The sequence below is a fragment of the Meles meles genome, chromosome 19 (assembly GCF_922984935.1).
Source record: "Meles meles chromosome 19, mMelMel3.1 paternal haplotype, whole genome shotgun sequence".
Lineage (NCBI taxonomy): Eukaryota > Metazoa > Chordata > Mammalia > Carnivora > Mustelidae > Meles > Meles meles.
Window position 1 is genome coordinate 40,428,022 of NC_060084.1, and position 22,808 is coordinate 40,450,829.

The following is a 22,808-nucleotide window of genomic DNA, read 5'->3' on the forward strand; positions in this document are numbered from 1 at the left end:
AGTGATATCCCCAGGTTCAAGTCCAGGCTTTGTTGCTTACTGACCGTGTGGACCTCTGCAGGGTTTGTGAATGTCTCTAAAGCCTCAGTTCTGATTTGCAAAGCTAATATCCAGTATACTGCACTGTGTAGTTGCCTTCCTGAAAGCGGAGACCCCCATGGACAGCTTGCTGCCACGCCTCATGCCCCATGCCCCGGGCAGGGGAAAGCATTAGGCCAGCTCTCATTTTCAGTTGGCCTGTTAAATGTGACATCTTGCGTGAGCTTCATGTATTTCCTTGATTACTTGTCAAGCGGAGCGTTCGTACTGGCCACTTGTACAGTTCTTCTCTGGGCATACATGTTCATTTTCTTTGCTTATTTTCTGTTGGCAGGATTATCTTTTTGTAACCTGTTTGTAGACCTTTTTAATATAAGGATGTTAATGCTTTGTTATATGTGTTACACATTCACCCAGATATTGTTCGTGTTTGATTGTGTTTGTATTTAACATTCTCTCCTTTTAGTTTTTCTCTTTTGTTTGGAAAGGCCTTCCCCCACTCTGAGAACAGAAAGTGTACAATTCTTTACCGATTATGTTCTCTCAACCATTTATTATCCCCTTCTGAAATGTTAGTGGAATTAATTCTATTTTTTTTTAGATGTTTGCTATATTAGATAATTTAAAAAAAAATATTGACATTGAAGAAAGGGAATCTGCACCACATCAGATTGTTGCCGTGGGCGTTCACTGGAGCGGACACATAGAGCAGTTGGTCAAGGAGTTCATGAACGACCCCTACATCGTGGTCACGGCCATGGAAGAGGCTGCTCTCTATGGCAGCGTCCAGCAGGTACAGGCTCGTGGGCGAATGGGAGGTGGGGGCTGATGGACACAGGCCAGGAGCCTTGGTTTCGTGGCCACCTCCTGAAACAGTACAGCTTTAATCTCATGCACAATAACCTCATATTGATTTTCTGTACACTTTTCTGTTAAGATCTGTTACCGATGAAAAGTGAAACTGGTGCACCTGGAATGTGTCTTTAAAACCACGTTGTTGCCATATTTCATCACCAGGTAGTGCACCTTTGCCTAGAATGTGAAAAAACCTCTACTTTACTCCAGACTCTAGATTTCATTCCAAGTCAAGCAGAAAAGACCTTGATCTTCACTGGTTCTGTAGCTGAAACAGAAACCGTGTGTAAGGTGAGCCCATACAGTGTCCTTACTATTTGTTTAAACCATGATGGAATCTCGAAATCATCCGAGAATTACCGGTAGTTAAGTATTTGACAGGGGGTAAGACATTAGCAGTTAGTCAGTCAGTCAGAAGAGGCCTGGGCTGTGGAGTTTGCATAGCAATGAAACAGGACAGCGGGAGGCCTGTCCTTGAGCAGGGAGCCAAGCAGGTCTTCCCCAAGGAGGCCAGTACCTTGTGTTTTGTCACTGAATTGATTCCGTTCATAAAGAAATGCCAGCGACTTCTCTATCCTCTGTTTAAAAACATAGAGACAGTAACACCAAGAGATAGATCGTGTGGCCAGAAAAGCCACTAAGCTGGTGACAGATTTGTTTAAATAATCTAAATCTGCATGGATAGTAAAATGTAGAAATGAAGCCAAATACAAATTAAAATGTAAGAATCAGGGCCTCCTGGGTGGTGCAGTTAGTTAGGCTTCCAGCTCTTGGTTTTGGCTCAGGTCTTGACCTCAGGGTCCTGAGATCGAGCCCTGTGTCAGCCTCCACGCTCCTGGGGAAGTCTGCGTGAGAGTCTCCCTGTCCCTCTGCCCTTTGTCCCCCCTCTCCCCATCACCGCCAACATGTGCGCGCTCTCTCTCTCTCTCAAATCTTTTGAAAACAAGATTCTATAAAAAAAATTTAAAATATATAAATCAGTAGTGCAGCCACCTTTCAGCGATGATGAAGCGGAGGTGTTGGAACTGCCTGGGGCGTGCTGGCACATAAGTTGGGTGTGTGTGTACGTGCGTATGCATACACACACGTGTGGGTGCACGCGTTATTTGAAAAGGAAGGAAAATGGTTGTCCAAAATTGGTTTCACCTGAGCAAGTGTTTAGAAACAAACTATAGAATTTTAGAAATATGTTTGTTTCCGTTTACAGTCATCGTGTTCTTAAAAGTTGTAGATCAATGAGGTAATACCATCGCAGATAATTTTAAATGTCTTATACTGATAATTGTTGATGGAGTAATTAATTTCAAGTTTATGTTCCTGACTGTGAACGGGCCTATTTGGTTTTGTCTTTAGGTTATAGAAAGCAGTTCAATATTTTGCTTGAAAATGCATAAAGAAGTGGTTTTTAATTTAAAAAGTGTTTTAGAACAGTGGAAGAAGAAGTTAAGTTCTGGCTCTCACATTGTCTTAGGTAAGTGTTTTAATTTCTACTTCAATTTAGAGAAGGTTGAGCTAATAGGTATCATGTCTTCCGTTTGTTTGTATAGCTCATGTCCAAATATCTCATCATTTCCCAGATTTACTGATAATTTATTAGTAATGTTAATTTCAAAGTGAAGGTTAAGCTCTGCCAAGATTTTGGTGTTGAGGCAAAGGCAGGGGCCTGCGGACCTCTGAGTGTAGTAGCCGTGAGGGTAGGCCTTCGCCCTGGGGTTCCGGCCGGAACGTGAACGTGTGTGTGCCTGTGATGACATCTGTCACCGACGGTTGTAAAGTGCAGTGTTAGAGATCGAAAAGTCAGAAAGTATAAAAGAAGTGAAAGGTGGATGGACAGCCTGGATTTGTCATAGAAAGAAGCAATTTCCAAGCTAAAATTAGGGAGGCCACTTTTCTCTGGAACCTCATCACTGGGCTGTGGTGTTTTGGGGAAAAAAAATGAAAAAGTTTGTTGGCATCTAAAAAGTGAGATGCAGTAGAGAACTGTGTTGAAGTCCAGTTCCTGGAATTGCTCTGTAGTAAGTGCGGGAAGACCGCAGCCTCCTTGGTGACTCTCGGACCCTTCTGTCCAGCCTTGACGGATGACTGCATACCGCTCCTGGCCATCACTGACGCCACGTGTGTGATTCACTTCAGCTTTCCTTCCTCCCCCAAAATTTTTGGTGGACGCCTGTACTGCATGTCGGATCATTTTCAGAGTTCCATCGAGCAGGTTTGATGAACTTTCATGATCTTTAAGTATTCTGCTGGTATTTTCTGCACCATGACAAATTCAGAATCCACAAAGTTTTGACATTTAGACTGGGGTGGATGACCTGTTGCCTTTATTCACCCCCCCGATTTTAAGGGTTCTCCTGCAGAACAGGCGGATAAGAAGACCAAATCTGTCTTGCTGCTGACGGAGAGGAACGCGTGCCACGTGGTCGGCGTCCTGCGTTACCTGGAGCGGGCAGATGCCAAGATTCCGTCGGAGCTGTATGAGTTTACTGCGGGGGTTCTGGAAGCCAAGGAAGATAAAAAAGCCAGAAGGCCTCTCTGTCCATATCTTAAGGCGTTTGGTTTTTGCAAGTAAGCCAGTCATTTTTTTAAAAACTGGAAGGTAACAAGCCTGATGATTCACAGACCTGAACCCCTGGGGCAAATAATACATTATATGTTAATTTAAAAAATTGGAATGTACAGTAGAGTGCGTAGTGATATGTTTATTGCTGGATGACCTTTCCATGTGTACACAGGATGTACGCTGCCGCCCACCTCTGGGGGACTCCTTCCCAACCTGCCCCCCCCAGAAGTAACCGCCCTCCCACTATCTATCCATGCTGATGAACTTTGCCTGTTTCCCAACATTATGTAAATGGAATTGTTCGTTCAGCTTACTGTCTGCGACATTCCTCTATGTTCCTACGTGCTTCGGATGGATTAATTTACCTGTCTACTTAGTGGTGCGGGATTGTGTTGAATACATAGAACACAGTGTATGTTTCTGGTCTCCGGTGATGGGCCTGTGAATTGTTTCCAGCTTTTGGCTATTACGGATGAAGCTGCTGTGTCTTTTTGCAGAAATGTACACCTGTTTCCTTGGGGTATAGATTTTGGTGTGGGGTTGCTGGGCCACAGGGTGAGCACACATGTAAGCTTTCAGAGGTGTGTGACTGTTTCACAGTCCCATCAGCAGCGGGTAACAGAGCCGCATGGCCCCACACCCTCCCCGACAGAGTGGTCCCGGGGGCGTAGCAGCACACTGTGGTTTCCATCTTTGTTTTCCGAGTAATATAATAATGAGTGTTTTTTCACATGCCTATGGGACATTTGACCATCCTCTTTAAAGTGCTTGTTCAGGTCTTTTGCTCATTTTTGAAATTATTGGGTGTTACCCTCTTTCTTCCTGGTTTGTTGGCGTACTTTATTCATTCTAGATTTCATCCTGCTTTGTCAGAGGTGTGCCTTGAGAAGATCTCTTCCCAGTCCATGGCTTGCCTTTTCACTCTTAGGAGTCTTTTGATGAATAGACCTTTTAATTTTGATAAGTATATTCTGGTTGCTGTTATTTTGTGTCCTTAGGGGAGAAATACTTGCTGATCTCTAGGTCATGAAGACAGTCTTCTGTATTTTCTTCTGGAAGTTTTATAGACTGTTCTCACACTGAAGTGTGTAATCTAGGGTGAGTTAGTGTTTGTGTAGAGTGTGAGATACGGGGCCAGTATTACTTTTTCCTGTGTGGATAGTCACTTGTTCCGGTATCCTTTATTTAAAACGTCGCTGTGTTCTCCCTGAATTGGTGCCTTTGACATAAACCAGATGATAGCGTGTGGTCCACTTTTGGACTCTCTGTGTTCCATTGGTCTCTTTGTCCTACGCTGGTACTGCGTTTTCTCACTGTAGTTTGTATTCCAGTGAGTCCTGGAAGCTGCTATGTGAGTTCTTCAACTTTGCTCTTCATCAAGGTTGTTTTTAAGTAATTTTAAGTGTTTTAAGTAATTTAAGTCAGCCGCATCTCCACATATATTTTGGAATAGGCCTGTCAGTTTCCTCAGAAACAATACGTGGCTTTTGAGAGCACGTGTGTTGATGCTGTAAACCAGTTTGGAGAGTGTGGATATCAGCAGTCATGGGGGCCTTCTCACTGATGCAGACATGATGCCAATACTTGATCAGCGATCACAGGGACTGGGTAGGAGATGTCTGATGTGTGTGGAGGAGATTGAGTTCCCTCTTAAGATAACTATTGACATGACCTTTTTGAACTATGACATTAAAGACGTTATTAGTGGCGATTTTGATTATGCTGTTGACTTTTGAAACCAAAGCTTTATTTCTCAGTTTGGGTTACAGAATGACTTCTGATTTAGATGTTAATTATTAGCCTTTGTTTTGGGTAGTTGTGATAAATTTCTGATTCGGAGTCTTTGTTTTCAAGTACATTTTGTTCATTTACAGAATGTCTAGAGAAATAATGGAGTAACTCTTTAAGTTTATTTCGTGTTAATTAAATTTAGGACCTCTTTTCACTAATGTGCATGTTGTGTCATCTGAATTATTTATTTAATATGGTTATTTTAAATTATTTAGAATGAAGATCCTCTGATTTCAATTATAGATTCATTTTCCTGAAGAATAGTTTAAAATTCATGTTAAAAATTATTGTCGGGGCACCTGCGTGGCTCAGTGGGTTAAGCCTCTACCTTCGGCTCGGGTCGTGGTCTCAGGGTCCTGGGATTGAGCCCCGTGTTGGGCTCTCTGCTCAGCGGGGAGCCTCCTTCCTCTTCTCTTTCTGCCTGCCTCTCTGCCTACTTGTGATCTCTGTCAAATAAATAAATAAAATCTTTAAAAAAAATTATTGTCTTATTTTTGTTTTTAAAATCCAGTTACTTTTTTTTCAGAGACAAAAGGATCTGTCCTGATAGACACCACGTTAATCCAGAAATAGACATGCCAAGGAAGTTATCCAACCAAGCCCTACCAACATTTGGATATATCAAAGTAAGTTCTGCTGCACTCTGTTCAATGATAAGTGGTCATTTTAATGAATGTATTTCATTCTTTTTCTTTTAGATTGCTCTATTTATCTGATAGAGCAAGGGTGCGAGCACGTGAGTGTGGGGTGTGAGGCAGAGGGAGAGGGAGAGAGAATCCTCAAACGATTCCCCACAATGAGTGTGGAGCCCGACACAGGGATCAGTCCCAGAACCCTGAGATCATGACCTGATCTGAAACCAAGAGTCAGACGCTCAACTGACTGAGCATGGAGGCGCCCCTGAACATGCTTCATTCTTAAGCAGCAGAACCATAATGACGCTCTTAATGAACCACCATTAATCTGACAGTAGGCCGTGGATCCTTATAAGGTGCCTTATTTTAAGAGAAAACCAAGGTCAAATTGGGAAAATAGATAAATACTTCAACAGTTAAAGGGTTTTGTAGTTATAGTTTCAGAAAGTTGTTTTCATCTGGGGGTGGGGACCACTAAAAATACTGCAGTGATAGCACACACATCTTTTCACAACATCCGTGATTATTCCTTTGAGGAAATTTCTGAAATGCAGATAAAATTGCTAAGTTAAGAGTGTCACTTTCCTTTGAATCCTTTTTGATACTACTTCCTTTCTTCTTGAGTCCAAGATTGCTCTCCTTTCTGCCTTCTCTTTTCCCTAAGGCAGATCTGTTCTGCTCATTTGCACCGTTCTCTCTCCCTCGTTCTGTCACCTCATTTCCGTTTTTTAAAATTTATATTGTTGTTTTGTACATACCATTTATCATATATGTATCTTACATTTTTAAAAAATTTTTTAAAATATTTTATTTATTTACTTGTCAGAGAGGAGAGAGAGAGAGCACACAAGCAGGAAGGGAGGCAGGCAGAGGCAGAGAGAGAAGCAGGCTCCCCGCCGAGCAAGGAGTCCATGTGGGACTCGATCCCAGGACTCTGGGATCATGACCTGAGCCAAAGGCAGTGACTCAACCCACTGAGCCACCCAGGCATCCCTACATTTTATTTTTTAAGATTTTTTTTTTTTTTAAGTAATCTCTACACCCAACATGAGGCTTGAACTCACAACCCTGAGGTCAAGAGTCCTATGCTCCATTGACTGAGCCAACCGTGTGTCCCATTATTTTCTTAATTAACGAGAAGAAAGGTAGCTTGTTTTGAAATGGAAGGGTACAGTTTTAGTCTGTCTTGTGGTTACATCTTTTCTAGTGGCTCTTATCTGTAGGATTGTTACTCTCCTTATTCTCTTTTTTGGTATGATTTAATATGGGATTTGACTTTGATAGTTCGCTATGGCTCTTTTTAAAGATTTTATTTATTTATTTATTGTCAGCGAGAGAGAGTGTGCACAAGCAGGGGGAGTGGCAGGCAGAGCAGGCAGAGGGAGAAGCAGGCTCCCGCCAGGTAAGGAGCCCCATGTGGCACTTGATCCCAGGACTCTGGGATCATGACCTGAGCCAAAGGCGGTGGCTCAACTGACTGAGCCACCCAGGCATCCTATTATGGCTCTTCTTAGATAAAATATATTTTCCTTAACTTTTAGAAGGAGATGTGGGTCAGGGTGACTTTTAATTAATTTCAGAATTCTCATTCCTGTTGTTTCTTATTTAAAAAGTAGGAGACCTAGTTTTTGAGATTGTTAAGATCTTCTGGCCCTGTTTCCCTCCCCTACTCGTGTCTGACACTTCTCTTCCCTCATCTCTGGTGTCTTTGGGTGGATGGTTCTGAGACTGCACAAGACTCCAGGCTTCGGCCGCTGCTGCAGTGGATGAAAGCCTCCAGGCTCAGCTGCTCTTGTCCCACTGCCCCCCCCCCAACCCCAGCCCCATATTTCTAGTGAGTACTTGTTGCTGCTCATGGACTTCTGTGTTTGGGTCCATCAGACAGTGACACCATGCAGTCTTTGTGATCTGGTTGGGTTTTGTTCATCTGCTATTTTGTTATTGTTGTTGTTTAAATTAACTGATATTTATTTATTTATTTATAAAATTTTCCTGCATCCATTTTCTTTTTCTTTTCTTTTTTTTTTTTTAAGATTTTATTTATTTATTTGACAGAGATCACAAGTAGGCAGGGAGGCAGGCAGAGAGAGAAGAGGAAGCAGGCTCCCTGCTGAGCAGAGAGCCTGATGCGGGGCTCGATCCCAGGACCCTGAGATCATGACTGGAGCCGAAGGTAGAGGCTTTAACCCACTGAGCCTCCCAGGCGCCTCTTGATATGTTATTTTTAACTAAAGTCTATAGTTTACATTGAGATTCACTCCCTGTAGTGCACATTCTGGGGATTTTGCCAAATGGTAGTGACACCTGTCCACCATGATGGTGTCACATAATTCTTAACACTGCTCGAAAGTCCCCCATGCCCCTCTTCCCCAGAACTGGTCATCACCGACACTTACCACTGTAAAGCCTTTTCCAGAATGTCATGTATTTGGAACTATACAATATGTGGTTTTTCAGACTGGCTTCTCTCACTTAGCAATATGCATTTAAGGTTCCTCCACGTCGTCTTGTGTCTTTGTGGGTGATTTTTTATTGCTGAATAGACTGAGTAGACCAGTTGATCCATTCACCTATTGAAGGACGTCTTGGTTGCTTATGAGTTTTGGCAGTTATGAATAAGGCTAGGAGAAATATTCCTGTGGAGGTTTCTGTGGACACATGAGTTTTCAACTCTCTTGGGTGATACCAGGAAGTATGATTGTTGACTCATGGAAGCCTGTTTTGGCGGCACCGTTTGCGTTCCAGCCAGCAGAGAGCGAGGGATCCTGTCACCCCAGCCCTCTCCAGTATTTGATGTGGCCAGTGTTTTGGATTCTAGCTGTTCTCGCAGGTGTGTAGGGGTGTCTCATTGTTTTAAATTCTCTGCTGATGCTAGGCATCTTTTCATGCTCTTGTCACCCTTTTGTCTTCTTTGGTGAGTGGTCTGTTCAGGGTTTTTTTGCCCATGTTTTAATTGGGTTGTCTGTTTTCTTATTGTTGAGTTTGAAGGGTTCTTTGTAGATTTTGGACACTAGTCCTTTATCAGAAATATGTTGTGCAAAAATTGTCTCTCAGTCTGTGGCTTGTCTTTTTGTTCTCATTATATTCTTCTGTGGAGCAGAAGTTTTTAATTTTAATGACATCCAGCTTTCCAGTTGTTTCTTTCGCAGATCATGCTTTTGGCCTGCCCACAGGGTCATCACAAAACCCAAGGTCACCTAGATTTTCTCTTTGGGTTTCTTCATCTGCTTTTATTTGGGGATCTGTGGGTAATTTTGTCAGTTCCATTGCAGAGTATATCCCTGGTGTTTGGTTTTACTGTCTCATTGCTTTGTCTTTGGAGATTCAGAGAGAGTCAAAACATGTGACACTTCACCGCGGCCACCGTCCCAGACCCTGTAGAATCAGACCCCCACTTCTGATTGGCTGTATTGAGGTACAGTTTGCATACAATAAAAATCACTATTTAGAAGTGTATAATTTGTTGAGTTTTGGTAAGTACATAAAATCATGTAACCACCACAATGAGGATATGAACATTTTCATGATCCCAGAAAGGTGTCTCCTTATCCCTTGCGGTCAGTCCTCATCCCAGCCCCCACTCCTGGCAGCCACTGGACCTGCTTTCTGCCACTGGAGCTTTGTCTACTAGATTTTCATATTAATGGAATCATACAGTATGTCATCGTTTAAGTCTGATTTCTGTTATTCACCTGTGTTGTCTTTCTCGTGTTGAGCAGGATCCCATTACAAGCATGTGCCGTGGTTTGGCTGTCTGTTCTCAAGTGGATGGACATTTGGGTTGTTTGCAGTTTCTGGCTGCTCTGAGCGTCTTGTGTTACAAGTCTTTTTCGACCTATGGCTTCATTTCTCTTGGGTGAGATGTAGTTGGAATGCTGTGTCAGAGAGGGAAAGAGAGAGAGACAGAGAGAGAGAGTGTGTGTGTGTATATGTGTGTCTCTAAGAATCTGCCCAACAGTTTGTGCCATTTTACATTCTCCCCAGTGCTGCATATGAGAGTTCCGGAGGTCCACATTCTCAACATGTAATATTCTCAGTCTTTACTTTTTGCCACCCTGTAGCATTTGCAGGGATATTTATTTGCATTTCTCTGAAGATAAGGAATCTTGGGCCTCTTCTCACGGCTTATTTAGCCCTTTGTATCTGCATTATTAACTCCATTTTATAGTTCCTGCCCAGTTTTTAATTTGGGTTGTCTTGTTGAGTTTTAAGAGTTCTTTGTAGATTATGGATATGCTTTGTCAGATCTATTGCAATATTTTCCCTCAGTTGAAAAGCAAAAGTTTTTAATTTTGATGAAGTCATCGTCTTCTTCGTTTTGTGCTTTTCATGCCATAAGAAATCTTTGCCTACCCTAAGATTGCAAAGATTCTTCCCTATTTTTTATTCTCAAAGTTCTATGGTTTTGCATTTAGGTCTATGATCTATCTCAAATTAATTTGTGTGTGTGTATAAGGAAAAGTTTTTTCCTTATGGATACTTGGTTGCTCTAGTACCATCTGTTGTAAAGACCTTTATTTTCCCCTTAATTACCTTGGCACCTTGACATAAATTAAGACACCATATTTGTAAATTCTGAATTCTTCATTCTAGTTCTTGGTCTCTTTGTCTACCCTTATGGGGTACACATTGGCTTGAGTGCTGTAGCTTTATAAGTAATCCTGGAGACTGGTAGGGACGTCTTCCAATTGGCCCATCCTCTTCAGTATCCTTCTCACTGACTACTCCTTTGCATAGCCATAGAAAATTTTAGAATCAGCTTGCTAGTTTGTACTTAGAAGCCTGATGGGATTTTGAGTGGAATTGCATTGAGTCTTGTCCATTAACATGGTATACCTGTCATTTTGTATCTAGGTCACCTTTAATTTTTCTAAGCAATGTGTCCCACTTTTCAGTAGACAGATCTTGTCCTTACCATGTTAAGTTTATTCCTAGCATTTCATCTTTTTAGATGCTAATGTTACTTTTCTTTGAACTTCATTTTCTGATTGTTTAAAAATGCAGTTGATTTTTGTGTCCTTGTCTTGTATCCTGTGACTGTAACAGAGTGAATTAGTTATGTACAGGATGGCTTGTGAGAGTGGAGTCAAAACAGGTAGGGGGCGGGGGGCAGTCATGGCTGGAAAGGGACTGTCCCGTGTGTCCAGGACAGGGGATTTTCTAGGCACATTTTGGTTTTTTTTTTTTTCTGGGATAATGAGTGGAAAAGATGATAACAAGTGCTCTAGAGAAGGTGAATGCAGCAAAATACCAGGGGGCCTTTAGGGATTGTGGGCAGGGAGGCATCTCTGAGGTGTCAGCTGCCCTGAGGGCCAGAGGATAAGGATCCAGCCATGGAAGACCTGGGTCTTCTGTTGCAGGGAGAGGAAGCAGTGAGTCCCCGATGTAGGCGTTAACATGGCGTGTTGTGGCACAGGACAGGGCTCGTTGTCAGTGAGAGTGGGGGAACGGCAAGTAGGGGGGCTTGGGGGTGCCACAGAGGAGGGCTAAGGGCTGTCAGCCTGCGAGATTGATCACGAATGGTGACCTCACGGTTGCCTCCTGGCCTGCTTGCCTCCCAGTCAGTACTGCCCCCTCCGCCCTCCCAGCAGGTCACTGCTCTGTCCTCGCCTCTGCTGGGGCAGCTCACCACTCCCCCCGCCTTACACAGAAATGCCTACTCTACGCTCTTGTTAACACACGAGCACGCCGACATTGCCCCTCAAACACCAGTCACCCTGCGCACACTTGACTGTGAAGAGTTGTCTTCTTTGACCACACGCTAGCTGCGGCCCATCTGTGCGTAGGACGTGGCTTACCTCGTATCCCTAGAGCCTCCTGCACGAAATACTGTGTGTTACGGGAACAAAGATCAAAAAGAGCTCAAGAGACAGGGATGCTATTTATGAACGATTTTTATTAAGTGCAGTTAGGGATTAAACAAAGAAACATAATTTATAAAGAAGTTTTAAAATAATAAGATTAATAAAAAGTCTTGCCTTAGATTTAAAAGGGAAACCACATCCTCTGTGGGTACAGGAAGGTGGTCGTGTGCGTCGGCCAGCTTCCTGGTTCATGTTTCCATCCCTGGCGGCGTGCTTTGGGCTCTCAGGCCAGGGGCTGATTTCTGCAGATAGCTTTTCAGCTTAGATTGAGTTTATTTTCTGAGTATGTTTGCTGATTATTTTTCAGATAATACCCTTTTATATTTCGAATGCAACACATTACTTTGGTCGTATAGTTGACAAACAGGTGGATCTTTATGCAAGTCTTAACGCTGAAATGAACGAGTATTTTAAGGGTAACAGCAACAAAATGACTGTTGAAAAGGTGGAGAAACTTGGATTATATGGATTAGCAGAAAAAACACTTTTTCACAGGTAAAAGGTCTATGTATTTCATCTCTAAGAGCTGTGAAGTGTGGGCAACTTTTTTTTTTTTTTAAGATTATTTATTTATTTGGCAGAGAGAGAGAGAGATCACAAGTAGGCAGAGAGGCAGGCAGAGAGAGAGGGGGAAGCATGCTCCCTGCTAAGCAGAGAGCCCGATGTTGGGTTTGATCCCAGGACCCTGAGATCATGACCTGAGCCGAAGGCAGAGGCCTAACCCACTGAGCCACTCAGGTGCCCCAAGTGTGGGCAACTTTAAGTGGTATCAAATCCCTGTTTGCATCCGTGTCCGTCTGCCCTGGTGTGCACAGACACCCCCAGGGGGTGGTGGCAGTGGCGCATCCCCCCCCCCCCCGCCCCCCAGCTTCCTGGCACGGTTTTGCTGAGACTTGTCTGACCCTGGGCTCCTGAGCACAGAGCGCGGGAGGCGGGGTGGTTCTGGAGCTGTCCCTCTGCCGCCTCCATGCACGCCTCCACCTCCCCTCGTGCTCCCGGGATTCCCGTGAAACGGGTCCCTCTTACAGCAGAGCAGGCTGAGCCGCCGTGTGGTGACGTGGGCTGTGCGGCGTGGGCTCCACCGGGCAGCCTGCCTCGGCACGCTCACCCCCTCCCCTGCCGCTCCCCGCTGCGCTCCCGGGAGCCTCAATGGAGAAGGGTGGAGACTGCACTTGACTGAGTTGATTTTCATTGTGTTGTCTGATAAAGGGATCTTCTCTAGTCAAAAGCACTATACATTTTTTATACTTCTCTGTACTTGATTTAAGTAGGCCCTTCTGAGTGTCCTTGAGGGCTCGGGCTCATTTTTATTTTTATTCCCCAAGGGAAAGAACCTTGCAGTTTAGAGTCTTCTCTAATGAGTAGGCGGAGGCAAGGGTGATTTTCCTCTGGGGTCTCTGTGACACTGAGGCACGGGTGTCCTCCAGGGTGGAGGTGCTGGAGATGAGCCGGAAAGAAGACACCTGGGGTGCGGACAGTGTCCTGGTGAAGTTCATAGATGAAGGCCGGACTGGACTCGTCACGAGAGGCCAACTGCTGCATCTCCCGGAAAATTTCCACACTCTGCCCCCCCAGGCGGTGGAGTTCATTGTTTGCAGAGTGAAACCTGCGGACAATGAAGTTGAGTGGAATCCAAAGGTAAGTTATTTTGGCTTTTTGCCTTTTGTTGACTTTGAGAATATGCACGGAATTGAGGTTCATTTAGAGTGTTGGGTTTGGGTAAGTCGCCTCGTGTTCCCAGCCTTGTACGGTGGCCGTCGTCATCGGTAGTGCACACACTCCTCGAATCGGCCTAAGATATGCGTCGCGGTGAAATGGGTTGGCTGTCCGCTTGAGAGGAAACAGCGTAAGCCCCAAGTGGATGCCCCACCAGAGGGGAGCAGAGGCCAGGTTGTTTCCCTCAGGTTGGGAAGGCGGGCAAGGGAAGAGAACACAGAAAGGGCATGTCCTCTGGGCCCTTCAGGATGTGTGGCTAGAACGTCCCCCCCCGGAAGACCGGATGAGGCACCGCAGGGGTAGAGAACTCATGGTACGAGGAAGAGCCGTCCTGGGGGGGCTCACGCGGCTCACCAGCCAGCCAGAGACCCGGACCTCACAGCTGGTCCCGCTGGTCAGCAGATCCATGAGTCGTCTTCCCGGTGACGTGCTTGACTCTTCAAAGGAGGGTTACGTTTCAGATCATCTGGTCGGGAGGACGTGAAGTGAGCCATTGCGGTTGGCAAAGGAAAGGTAATAAACAAGGTCAGACATGGTGCAGGGAGTGAACAGATAAGTGTTTGTGCAGTGTGGGATGAACTCCCGGCACTGCTAGCGGGTCCGTGAACACACTCCTTACTGAGTGTGCTTTCTCCCGCTGCGAAGTATTTTCGGAGTGTCCGCTGTGGGCTGGTACCACTGGGCTCTGGGGGTGTGCCCATAAGCAGGAAGGTCGTGGTTCTTGTCTCCAGGAAACCTTTGGTCTGTCAAGATAGTCACAAGTATTTCTGGAAGAGGGGCCTCTGGAAATGGGGCAGGTTTTCCCCATGCCTGTTCTTTGGAATGACTGTGCAAGGGATGGAGGAGCCAGCTCCGTCCCGTCCCCTTTATGGAAGCGCAGATGGGCCTGCAGGAGTACTCAGACACATGGTGTCTGCCAGGGGCCTGCGGGAGAGGAGAGTGGCCACGGGCCTCGGGATGGGGACACGGAAGCCGGAGCCCCTCGGCCCCAGGGTCTCTTCAGGCTCACTGAGCTTCCAAAGATGGACTTGTGGACCGTTCACAGGGCCGCAGCAGGGAACATCCAGTTTGGGGGGTCCAGAGATGCCGTCTGCCTCTGTCCTTACTCAGCTCCCCTGTTCATGGCCCTTGTCCACGCAGCGGCACGATGGCCTCTGTGACCTGCCTCCCAGGGTGGGGGTGAGGCTCAAGCAAAATGCATGGAAACGATTTTTGCGAAACTCTGCAGCATAACCAGAATGAGATATTCTCCTCAAGCTTCAGAGAAATTATCTGAGTGGTTTTCTCCTAGGTTACTAGGTACATTCATCATAAAATAATTGGAAAATTGCATGATGCCAAAGTGATACTGGCTTTAGGGAATACAGTGTGGATTGACCCAATGGTGAGTGTGCAGTTCTTTTTCGTTTCTTAACAAGGGATTTTATTCACTTGGGGGGGGCACACGAATGGGGGAGGGGCAGAGGGAGCAGCTGGCTTCCCGCTGAGCAGGGAGCCCAAAGTGGGGCCCAACCTCAGGAGCCTGAGATTATGACCTGAGCCGAAGTCAGATGCTTAACCACCAGAGCCACCCAGGCACCCTGAGTATGCAGTTGTCTTGAAAGAAATCTGGTTTTGGATGGACCCCTAAAATTATTCTAATCTTGAATAATAGTTTGCCTCAAATAAAGGAGGCTTTGGGGGGGTGCTGTGTGTTAGGGAGAGTTGCTTTTTTCCATGTTATTTGGGTCATGAACTTGGTTGCAGGGTTTTTTTGTTGTTGTTTAAGGGAGTCCTTTCTTTGTAAGCCAACACACACACACCAGGGAGACAAGCTCCGTGAAACTCCCCTTGTTACATGGATAGTCTCTGATGCACACGGTTCTATTCCACGTTCTCTCAAGCGTTGGTTGTCCACCGCTAAAACAGTGTCACCGTCCTCTGTCCACACTGCTGGGGAAGGCCAATTTCAGAACGGGGGTCCCTGCGTGGGATCAGTCACATCGAGGACGCCAGTCCTTGGGCTTTCAGAGCTCAGTTTTGTTAGTTTACGGTGTCCGCCTCGTTCCTGCACCAAGTATTTATTGAGCACCTATTGTGTGCGAGGTCCTGTGTGGGACTCGGATTCTCTCCGTGAACAGAAACTCCAATCCCGTGGAGCTGGTGTAGGGCCGGGCAGGGCTGAGTGCCAGACCGGGACCTCTCCGTGGTGCCTCCGTGCATCCCCTCTGATGCCGGCATCACCCTCTCTGGCTGCTCGCACCCCAAGAACTCCACTTTTCCAGCCAAAGTTCTGCTCCATTGGACTTAAATCTTAATCGGTGTTTATAACATTTAAAAGCGTTCAGTTCATAAAGTTGTTTTGCTGAGAGTTATTTTTATGAAATTGGAAAAGCCTTAACACTTACAAAGAGGAGTTTGGGTATAAGACTTAAGAGTTTAGAAGAGAGAACGATTTTTAATGGAGAAGATAAAGATTGCCAATACAGGTCAAATGAAGATTTGGGGTCTTGATTTATATAAAAGCCAATATTCTTGTTCTCTACTAGAGGAAAAAAAGTGGAAACTGAGCCGAGGGAAGTTGCTTAGCCAGCTGAGCCCCCCAGGTGCACCAAAAATGGAAGCTTTATTAAGAGATTTTTTAAAAAATAGCTAAGGAAATAAAGAAGCATAAAAAGAAATTCACTTGGCATTTCATTTAGAGTAGTGGTGTCGATGGCACAGTGCGGGGGAGGCTCGGCCCTCAGTTTGAGAGGAGAAAGGCTCTTCTGCCATTCCCAGACGGGCACACATTCCCGGGGTTCACTTAGGAAGGTGCTCCGGCTGGTCTCAGCTGGCTCCCCTCCTGCTGGAATTAAAGGGATGCCCAGTCCTGGGTCTGCACCTCCCACCAGCGGGAATCACAGTGTTGTAGAACCTCCTATTTTGTGTAAATTAAGAAGGATGAGAATATTTTGGTTGCAGAAGAACCAGTGGAGGAAACCGCAGAGAACTCGGGATTTAGGGCTGTGGTATAGGCCCCTCCTGGCCATTGACGTCTCTGAGCCTTAGGGCCTCCTTGTTAAGAGAGGTCTAGGAATTCTTTGGGGGCCCCCAGTACCAGCCCGCATCAGACCTCTGCAGTGTGGGAGTGGGCTCCGGAGGAATCTCACATGTCACCTCAGGAAATCAGCGGGAAGCCGCAGGGGGATCCCACATGCACGCAGTGTGACACCGGGAGATCACAAGGTCACATGAGTACATTTTCCATTGATTTGAAAGTTCAAAGTCTGATTGCTGCAAATGGACCTTCTCTTTGATTCAAGGTGCACATTACGAAACTTTCCAATTTGAAGACCTCTGTTATTGATTATAACGTTCGTTCTGAAATTCTGTCGATGGGAATGGGCATCGACAACTCCGAGCACGTAGAGCAGCTGAAGACGTTCCGTGAGGGAGCTAAGATGCCGCCCGGTGAAGAAGGCCCGAGCCAGGCCCTGTGAGTGAGTTTTTGTCTCCCTTTTGGAAGTGCCGTTTTGTGGACTAGAGCTCAGGAGTTTAGAGACCTTTTTTGTTGTTGTTGTTTCCGGAAGTTGAGTAGGTCCCTGGGTTTCCATGTTTCGGTCACTGAGCTTCAGTCATTTCTCAGATTTGGGGAATCTGATTTTTATCCAGCCTCCCATGCGCAGTTCTGGTTCGGATGGAATATTACAAAACCAGCCCCGAGTGTGGTGGTGCACCCGTATCTCTTACCGAGTGAGTCTCTGTTAGCTGTCGACTGACACACAGAAAAGCGTTGTGTAGTAAGTGTGGTCTGGTGCGTGTTCTGAGCACAGAGGCTGGCCCTGGGTGGGAAGGATGCGTGCTCGGCCCCACCGCCGGCCGCTCCCTCCCCGAGGGAGCGCGCTCCTCTTCCCGGCTTGGGCTCTGTCTGAGGTAGTGAGGCGGCTGCCCTTCTCTCCGGCTTCTTGAGTTCGGCGCCGTTGGTGAGGCTGTCCCAGGCCGCACGTGTGGCTGTGGGTCGTACCTGCCACGTGAGATCCCACTGTGTGAATGTGCCACAGCTCTGGGCCACTCCGGGCGGCACTGGCGACACGGTGCGTCCCGAGCGATCCCGCCTCGCACAGCCCTCATCAGACTGACGCCTGGCAGCGTTCCCGGTCGGCTGTCCCCGTGGACGCCTCCACAAGCCGACAGGGGAGAGCCGGAGAGTCACTGAAAAAGCAGCCCGCAAAGTGGTCACAGAGCAGACTCAGTTACCCCTTGCTGACAGGAGCGGCAAGCGAGGTGCTGGGACGAGAGCAGAAAGGCGGGGAGAACCGCGGGTGCGGGGGTCAGAGCTGTCCCGGGTGGGAGCCTGTGGGACCCCGTGGCCATCTGCAGGCATTGATTGGGCTTGGGCTGTGAGGAGGTGTTGAGCAGAGGAATGATTTAGTCAGAAGATCCTTGGCTGCCGTGTTGAGAAGAGGCTGGGATGGGGGACAAAGGCTGTGCCGAGAGTTCAGGACGTGGTGCCGGTGGCTCGGGCCAGGGCAGCTTTGTGGAGGTTGCGAGAAGTAGCTGCTTTCCGAATGCATTTCTGGGGGGGTGTGGTCTCAGGGCGGCCCGCTGGCAGCTCTGGGTCCTGACAGCCCGGACCTGGATGAGAGCCCGAAGGAGTGGGTGTCAGAGTCTGAGGGCTGAGCCCCAGGGACGAGTGTGGGGAGCCCCGAAGGGAGCCTGGAAAGGAGGGGCAGCGGCGGCGGAAGACGAGGCCGAGGAGGGCAGACACTCAGGCGGCAGGTGAGGGGCTCGCTCAGAGCAGGGGGCCAGGTGCCTGCCAGACGCCACAGGAGGCCCGACGAGTGAGCACGGCGAGCCGGGCATGGGGTCAGCCTGGGGCCTCTGGGGACTGATGAGCACAGCAGAGTTTCAAAGAACATGGCAAAGGTTAAAATACTTCTGTCTGAAGTTGTTAATTTTTATCTTAATGAATTCGGATGCCTGTGGGATTAGGGGACATGTCCATTTCTACACACTTTCAGGAAGCAAACATTGCTCCACGCTTGTTTATAAGATACTCTTTTAAAAACAGAGATGTCGTTAGAGTTTAGTAGCTTCGATGACCATGAGGCTCGGTCAGTTCTGTGAAACAAGGCAGCTGTACCTGAGCCCCGGCTCTGTTCTGCACCCGGCCCTCCGCACACTCGGTTTTGCGGGTGTGCAACAGCCTGTCCCCGGTGGGCACACACATGAGGTGGGCGAGCACAGGACTGCGCACGAGGTGCTACAGATGGAGCCTGCCCAGCAGAGACTCCGGTTCAGGAGTGGGATTGGGAAGCCGCGGTGGTGGTTGGGATCAGAACGAGGAGAAAGGCGCCGTTCTTCCAGCACGCTGGGGAAGAGGACAGATCCTGGGGACGGGAAAGCTCTGGAAGCCACAGGGCTTGGTGACTGACAGACGGCGGGCTGGGATTGCAGAGCCCTGGGCGGAAGGGTATTGGCATGGTGGACAGTGTCACAGTGCTGGTATGGGAGGAGGAGACCGTAAATTGGTTTGGGACACGTCACATTGAAAGATTATGGAAAGCATAAGCCTGGAGCTCAGGAAAAGCAGTCGGGCAAGACTCATTTGCTGGGAGTGGAGGAGAGTCATCGTTTGGGAAGTGCGTGACGAGGAGGGACGGAACCCCAGTGGATGAGGGTGTGGTGGGGGAGAGAGAGCCATGGGGGAAGAGAGAAGGGGTTGGAGGGTCTGGGGCTGCACCGTGGGGAGGACGGGGCCTGGGGACATGTCCCTGCCTGGGTGGTTGGAACACAAGACGCGGTTTTCACCGTTTGTGGGGTGCCGCTCAGAGGCTTTATGTGTGTTGAGCAGAAGTCCCCTTGGAGACACCCATGCACACCCCCATGCCATAGGTATGGGTGTGTGTGTGTGTGTACGCCTGCACACGTGCACGTGTTTGTATGGCCTTGCTCTTAAGGCTTGAGTCCTCTCCGAAAGGATGCACACAAAATGAATTACGTTGTTGCCTGTGAGGAAGGCAGTGGGGTGGCAGGGGAACAGGAACTAGAGGGAGATTTTTCACTGTGTAAGACTTTGTCATTTGTTTTTGTTTAAAGACCTTTTCATTTATTTCAAAACATTGAACCACATGAAAGTGGTTATCTGCTCAAAAAATTTTTTTTAATTTTTAAAGAGTGCAGCAACACTCTAAGTACTGATACGGAGTGATCTGTCTCTAGTTGTTAAGTGTAATCGAGGGAGCAGAGAAGTGAATGGAGTAGGTTCCCGGGTGTTTAAATGGCGCCTGCGTGTGTTTTCGACATAGATGGCATTGTGTGCTTCTTTGTGCAAAGAATGTTTCTCGAATAAGGGGGTGTTTCGGGGGGGAGGAACTGAGGAACTCGGGCAGGGGCACAGAGATGCCTTTACTTCTCCCCTTTTATCCATTTCAAAGTGGGTCACAGGACTGGGTATTCTCGAAGTTAAAGGATTTGAAAGGGAACTTTTCTGGTAAACGAGTCACTGTACTTACCAGCCTGTCTGTATCGATGATCTGCTCTGGGCTCGCCACGAGGGGCGCCCCAGTGAGCAGAGTCGGTGGCTCGGCCTGGCCTCCGGGAGCAGTCGGTGACCCGGACGGTTTGACAGTTGCTGCCTGTCCTCCTCCTCTGGGTGGGCGGGCCCCTAGAGAGTCCGAGTTTGCTTTCCCTGGACTCTGAGTTAACCTTCACCTCTTCCTGTCCAGCGCTCCTTCTCCAGCAGAAGATGCTGCTCGTCTACAGAGCCCACAGCGAGAGGACAGCGGCTCAGAAAGAGGGGCTGACTCCCAGACGAAGCCAGAAAACCAAAAGCATGGTTGGTGATTGACTACACGGCTCACTTAGGGCCTTCAGCTTAGGTCATGATCCCAGGGTTCTGGGGTCGAGCCCCTTGTCAGGGCTCCCTGGTAAGCAGGGAGTCTGCTTCTCCCTCTTCCTTTGCCCCTCCCCCCTGCTCATGCTTTCTCTCTTTCTGTCTCTCAAATGAATTTTTTAAAAAATCTTTCTAAAAAAATGGCTTGGGACGCCTGGGTGGCTCAGTGGGTTAAGCGTCTGCCTTCAGCTCAGGTCATGATCCCAGAGTCCTGGGATCGAGCCCCGCATCATGCTCCCTGCTCAGTGGAGAGCCTGTTTCTCTCTCTCCCCCTGCTGTTCCCCCTGCTTGTGCTTGCTCTCTTTCTCTCTGACAAATAAATAAATAAAATCTTTTTTTAAAAGTGGCTCACTTAAAATCATGAAAGCTTGGAAGTTTTCCAGTGTTGAAGCTTTCTACTTTTATTATTTTTTTTAAGATTTTATTTATTTGACAGAGATCACAGGTAAGCAGAGAGGCAGGCAGAGAGAGGAGGAGGAAGCAGGCTCCCCGCTGAGCAGAGAACCCCATGTGGGGCTCGATCCCAGGACCCTGAGATCATGACCTGAGCTGAAGGCAGAGGCTTAACCCACTGAGCCACCCAGGTGCCCCAAGGCTTTCTACTTTTAGATGAATTCTATAGAAAGGGACATAAACTCGTATCTCTTTTTGACAATTCTGCTTCCAGTGTTTTTTTAATCGCTTTCCCTGTTTAGTTAATTGAGGCGTGATGTTCATGCAGGGAAGCACACACAGCCCGTCACAATTACTGACACGGGTACCATGGCCACTGACTGCACCCAGCTGAGGCGGCTGAACATTCCCACAGCCCAGGACTCTCCCGTCCGCATCTTCCCCTCCTGAAACCTTCCCCAGAACCAGTCGTGACATCCACCGCCATCAGCTCGGATGAGTTCTGCTGAGTTAGAAGCCCGGGGTGTACGCTCTGGAGGCCTCTCCCCCTCGGCGTTGTCTGTGAGATTCATGCAGGATTCCAAGGAGTGGTGGTTCCTTCTGTACCTTCTCCCCCTTGAGCGCTGTTCTGTGATAACCCACCACAGGTTATCTGTCTGTTCACCTGTTGGTAGACACTGAGGCTGTTTGCAGTGTTTGACTGTGATTAAAGCTGCCATGAACATTCTTGGTCCATCTTCAGAGGGAAGATTCGGGGGTTTTAGACCGAGCCGTTCAAATGGCGGTTTTTTTTGTGGGGGGAAGCATCGTGATCAGTACTGGTTCCTTGTGTAGACTGGTGACCAGATGCCTTCCCCTCTAGTGGCCCATCTCCGGGCCTCGTGGGTTAATGTGGCCGCCGACCGTGATGCCACTCCATTTCAGAGAAACTTTAATTACCTGATGGGTTAATTATAGTATTTGTCAGAGCCTGTTTTTTATAATTCTACTAAATGTGGTGCATTTTAATCTTTTCTAATTATTCTTTGCAAGCGGATATGTGGAAATTGACATTCTTTGTAAGTTGTTCCTTGGCTAAAAGTTGCGTCAAGTGCGAGAAGTACAGATAGGTACGTGGAGTATATGGTCACATATAAATAACTTACTGGCACGTTTGACTCTCTGCCCAGAAACTTTACCTGAAAACACGAGCGATTCTTCCCTTCACAGAACCACAGAGCCTCTGAAAAGGTACATCCCCCCCATGGCTGAGGTCGGCTTCCCTCCACGCCCAGTGAGTGAATCGTGTGCCCATGTAAGCCACTGTCTTCTCTCCTAGCTTCCACCCACAGATAAAGTGGTTCCAGAAAGATGATGTGGTCATACTGAAGATAAGGATAAGGAATGTAAAAGATTACAAATGTAAATATTTCCAAGATAGAGTTGTTTTCAGGTAGGTTCGTGTATGTCTTCCAGTGTGAAATCGGAAATCACTTTGAACATGTTAAAAGACTGGCCTTTCTCTCTGTACACCTAGTGGCTGGACAGGAGAGAAGTTTTACTTGGCCGATATGGAGCTGCAGGCCAACATAGTAAAAGATGCCTGCAAATGCACGATCGTGAATGAGGAACCTGTGATCACTCTAGCGAAAGAGACCAGAGGATCTTGGTGTGGCTTACTCAAACAGAAAGTGAGTGGAAATGGACCGTGACTGGTCTCAGTGGCCTGAGCATGACTTACTCTGTATTAAATGTCACCTGTTCTTTTGAACAGAATCCTAATGTGGCTTTTGATTTCGATCACTGGGAAGAATGTGAGGAGGACAGCCAGCTCCCCCAGGGTAAGATGGGATGCGCCCACTCCTGGGGAGTCGCAGGGGCTGAAGGCCATGTTTGAGGACTGCGGCCCTCGTGGCAACGGGTCGTTACCATGAAGCCCTTAGGAATTGGTTTTCTCCTTGTGGTCCATCTTGATGCTAAATGTTCTGGCTCAAGGAGGCATCAACTTTTAATTATAAGCAACCTTCTTACAACACCTTTACAGATTTTCTTCCCGGGAGGTAATTTATTTCTAAGCAGGCATTTTATCTGCTCATTTCTTGCCTAAAGTAACAAAAATA

The 22,808-nt window shown here is 47.3% G+C and overlaps 1 protein-coding gene across 1 annotated transcript in view; it reads left to right on the forward strand.

The window, feature by feature from the left end:
* The window catches only part of TDRD12 (tudor domain containing 12), a 66,677-nt gene that overhangs the window by 41,809 nt on the left and 2,060 nt on the right, over positions 1–22,808 (forward strand). The window contains exons 17-31 of the mRNA XM_045987902.1: positions 641–832; positions 1,057–1,185; positions 2,248–2,365; positions 2,964–3,103; positions 3,239–3,459; positions 5,772–5,871; positions 12,052–12,239; positions 13,172–13,382; positions 14,752–14,844; positions 16,745–16,917; positions 20,150–20,259; positions 21,879–21,939; positions 22,028–22,141; positions 22,226–22,379; positions 22,463–22,529. Coding sequence (XP_045843858.1) covers positions 641–832; positions 1,057–1,185; positions 2,248–2,365; positions 2,964–3,103; positions 3,239–3,459; positions 5,772–5,871; positions 12,052–12,239; positions 13,172–13,382; positions 14,752–14,844; positions 16,745–16,917; positions 20,150–20,259; positions 21,879–21,939; positions 22,028–22,141; positions 22,226–22,379; positions 22,463–22,529 — 2,071 coding nt within the window. The remainder of the gene's footprint in view (positions 1–640; positions 833–1,056; positions 1,186–2,247; positions 2,366–2,963; positions 3,104–3,238; positions 3,460–5,771; positions 5,872–12,051; positions 12,240–13,171; positions 13,383–14,751; positions 14,845–16,744; positions 16,918–20,149; positions 20,260–21,878; positions 21,940–22,027; positions 22,142–22,225; positions 22,380–22,462; positions 22,530–22,808) is intronic.